Genomic DNA, 3,141 nt, shown 5'->3' on the forward strand with positions numbered 1-3,141 from the left:
AACATTGTATATGTTATTTACCTGACTCACCTACCTTTGTGTATCTCCTAGTTGTTCCCGTGTTCTGATCTGTGTCCTCAGCCATTCCTGTGCTCCACCGTCTCCTCGCTCTATTGTTCCCACTGGATCCTCTGGAATAGGAAAAAGAACTGGTTACGCTCAGATAAGACTCTCTTGGACATTTCCATTCCCTGCACACTCACCTGGACTCTCCGCCTTGCTACACTCCACTGCCATTGTCCAATAAACCTGCTATTGTTTGTACTTACCTCTGTGTCCCTTGTCAATCGGCTGACACCAACATGCACACAATGACTAAAAACTATTATTTTCAACATGTTTAATGTATTTCTTCAATAATTTTCACAACTTGTTGTTCTTTTTTATAGAATAATATTTTACATTTTTAACAATGCTTAAAATAAAATAGGGTGGAGTTTGGGGAGTGTGGAGGAGATAATGGTTAGTATAAAAAAATGATTTTTTTTTTATTTTTTTAATCAGTTCATTTTAATATTTTGATAAAAAGAGTTTTGATCAGCAAATCTGGTCAGAGTTTTGTAATGCTTGGTTGTTCAATTTTTTTTAGAACACAAAATATTTTACTTAAAGTCCTTGGGAAAAAAATAAAAAATCCTTTTACAGTATCAATTGCCAAAATGTGTCAGGTGTCAAATGATACAAACAAGGAAATTCCATCTTATAATATTTTCCTTCCAGAGACACTCATGAAGCTTTAAAAAATGTCCCAAAACATTCCTCATCTAAAAGAATGAAAAGAAGAGGCTGGACCAGCAAGAGAGTATAAATGAAGGCTTGGTTTAACCATCCTACTCAAAGAACACCCTCTCAGGCTCAACTACAGGTAACGGCATCATATAACATTTAACAATATGATACACTACATAATGAATAAATAATCTTAAAAGTTTTTTTTATTTTTTATTCTATATATGAAAACATGATTTATCTGTTCTTGCAAACGAACTCTTCATATGTATTAATTTATTTGTGAATACAGTAAAATTAGATGTTTATTTTTAAAAACAAATTATAATTCATTGTTATTTGCTGCCTTAAACAATAGTAATCTACAATTTGCTTTCTAGATTGTATAAGAGCAGTGGACAGCTAAGCAATTAAAAATGCTGCATCATTTTGTGGTACTCTCTGCCCTTTGCACCATGAGCATGACTATGCGTGAGTACTACTGTTAGCTCAATACAAATATAGAGCAATATATAAATCAACATTGACTAAATGATTACGCATCAAGTGATTACTGTTATTTTGTTCTGCACTATTAGAAATAGGCATTAAATGTAGCATAACAATGAATAATACAATTTTGAGCAGTATAACTAAAACAGTCAAAATAATGGATTCAGTTGGAACCAAAAAATGGTTTTAGTGATTACTGAAAATTAATTTCAGTCACTTACAGCTGATAATCAATTACCTTTTCAGCTTTACCTGAATTTTACTCATACTCCCCTGCTGCTGGGGACGGCAGTGGAACCGAATTTTCCACTGCACACGAGGGTCGCATCACTGGAGTCAGAGTTTATGAATATCCCAGCAATGGATACTACTACAGCTACAACTACATCAATGGGTAGGTATTCCCAAGCACCAGTTACACAATAGATAACATATTATGAAGTCCAAAATAACCTGATCCATCGTAATTATTAGACTGGTTACCTCACATAAAACCATTTTGAAACATATACTTTATATTTCTTACAGCATATTCAACATTCTAATTTCTGATTTTATATTCTGTATTTTTTTTTATTTTTTTTTTTTATGGTGTAACGACACATACTGTATCTGTTTAGGATCCAGTTGAGATATGAGAGTAACTGGACTGAACTGGTTGGCATGAAGTCTTATGGCAATGAAAGGCAGATGACACTCTTCGACAATGAACATTTCGTTCAGGTCTCTGGAAAGTATTATTCTGGTTACGTCAGTGAGCTAATGTTTGTCACTAATGAGGGGCGCTCTTTTAAAGTGGGGCAACCTTCTGGACTTTCATTTAACTTCTACCCGACCCACGATGGAAGTGAACTACGTTTCATCAGCGGTCGTCAGAATGGATTTGCCCTCACCTCCATTGGGGCTCATTGGGCTGTCTACTACAATTCCACTTCATAAAGTCAGAAATATCTCACAGGCTGCACATTATGTGTGTATGTGAGGAAAATGCCAGTTAAATAGTAGCTTACTTATGTTTTTCCTGTGCTCATTCTGAGGGATGAAATTTGGGACTTTCTGATTTGTCTGTATTATTAGACAGATTTCTGGTTAATCATTTACTGATTAATTTAATTAATACAACACTATGAATTGTTTTATTCCTAACAATGCTTTAAGGGCTTCTCATTTAACACAATAATTCCTAAAGACTCTAGTAACAATGAATTACAAAAATGGACATGTTTTTTTCTTTTAATACCCAGGGGCTGATTTTTATTAAAGCTAACTCTTAAACTCGAAGTGTTGAAGTTGATTTTTAATTAAAACGTTTTCATGTTACATGAAGATCACAATAAAACTGTCTTATTAAAACATTTACCATGCCTTGATCATTTATTTTTGCTATTTTTCAAATGTCTACTATGTATTCAAATGCCTATTATGTATATATATTTTATTGTTTTACCCTTGACCCAAACTTTCAATCAGACTTTACAAATTCAAAATATAAATGACTACATATTTAAAACTATGGTAATGCAAACCAAGTAAGAACAAAACAAATAATTTCCATATTTATTGTGGGAATAAACAATGTTTTCCAAAATCATGACTGCCACACAGTTGTGCCATCATTTGATGACATTGGTTCAGGTTCGTTGAGAAACAGTGTCAGTCGTAGAAGCACTGGAAGTGAGAGACAGTACTATAACAGCATTGCTTTTCACTTTGGAATGATTTTGAAAAGGAATGCCAGGGCTTTGCATTCAACATTGCTCCAGTGCACTTCACTGCTGCATGAAATCTCTTCCATAGAGAACAGGTAGTGTCAGTCTCAGAGGTGATGTCAGTCTCAGAGATGGTGGAGGTCTCAGATACTGTGGCAAAAGAAGAAGAGCACAGAAACTTATACTATTAAATTCACTTCATATCAATATA

The 3,141-nt window shown here is 34.0% G+C and overlaps 1 protein-coding gene across 1 annotated transcript; it reads left to right on the top strand.

Moving 5' to 3' along the window:
• Window positions 1-821: 821 nt before the first annotated feature.
• On the top strand, window positions 822-2,580 carry LOC131522257 (zymogen granule membrane protein 16-like). Its single transcript, XM_058747632.1, has 4 exons — window positions 822-865; window positions 1,110-1,200; window positions 1,468-1,615; window positions 1,842-2,580. Exons 2-4 carry the CDS (start codon window positions 1,146-1,148, stop codon window positions 2,158-2,160), a joined length of 522 nt encoding a protein of 173 aa, XP_058603615.1. The 5' UTR covers window positions 822-865; window positions 1,110-1,145; the 3' UTR covers window positions 2,161-2,580.
• Window positions 2,581-3,141: the final 561 nt, after the last annotated feature.

This window comes from Onychostoma macrolepis, chromosome 16 (genome assembly GCF_012432095.1).
Source record: "Onychostoma macrolepis isolate SWU-2019 chromosome 16, ASM1243209v1, whole genome shotgun sequence".
In the NCBI taxonomy this organism is placed as follows: Eukaryota; Metazoa; Chordata; class Actinopteri; order Cypriniformes; family Cyprinidae; genus Onychostoma; species Onychostoma macrolepis.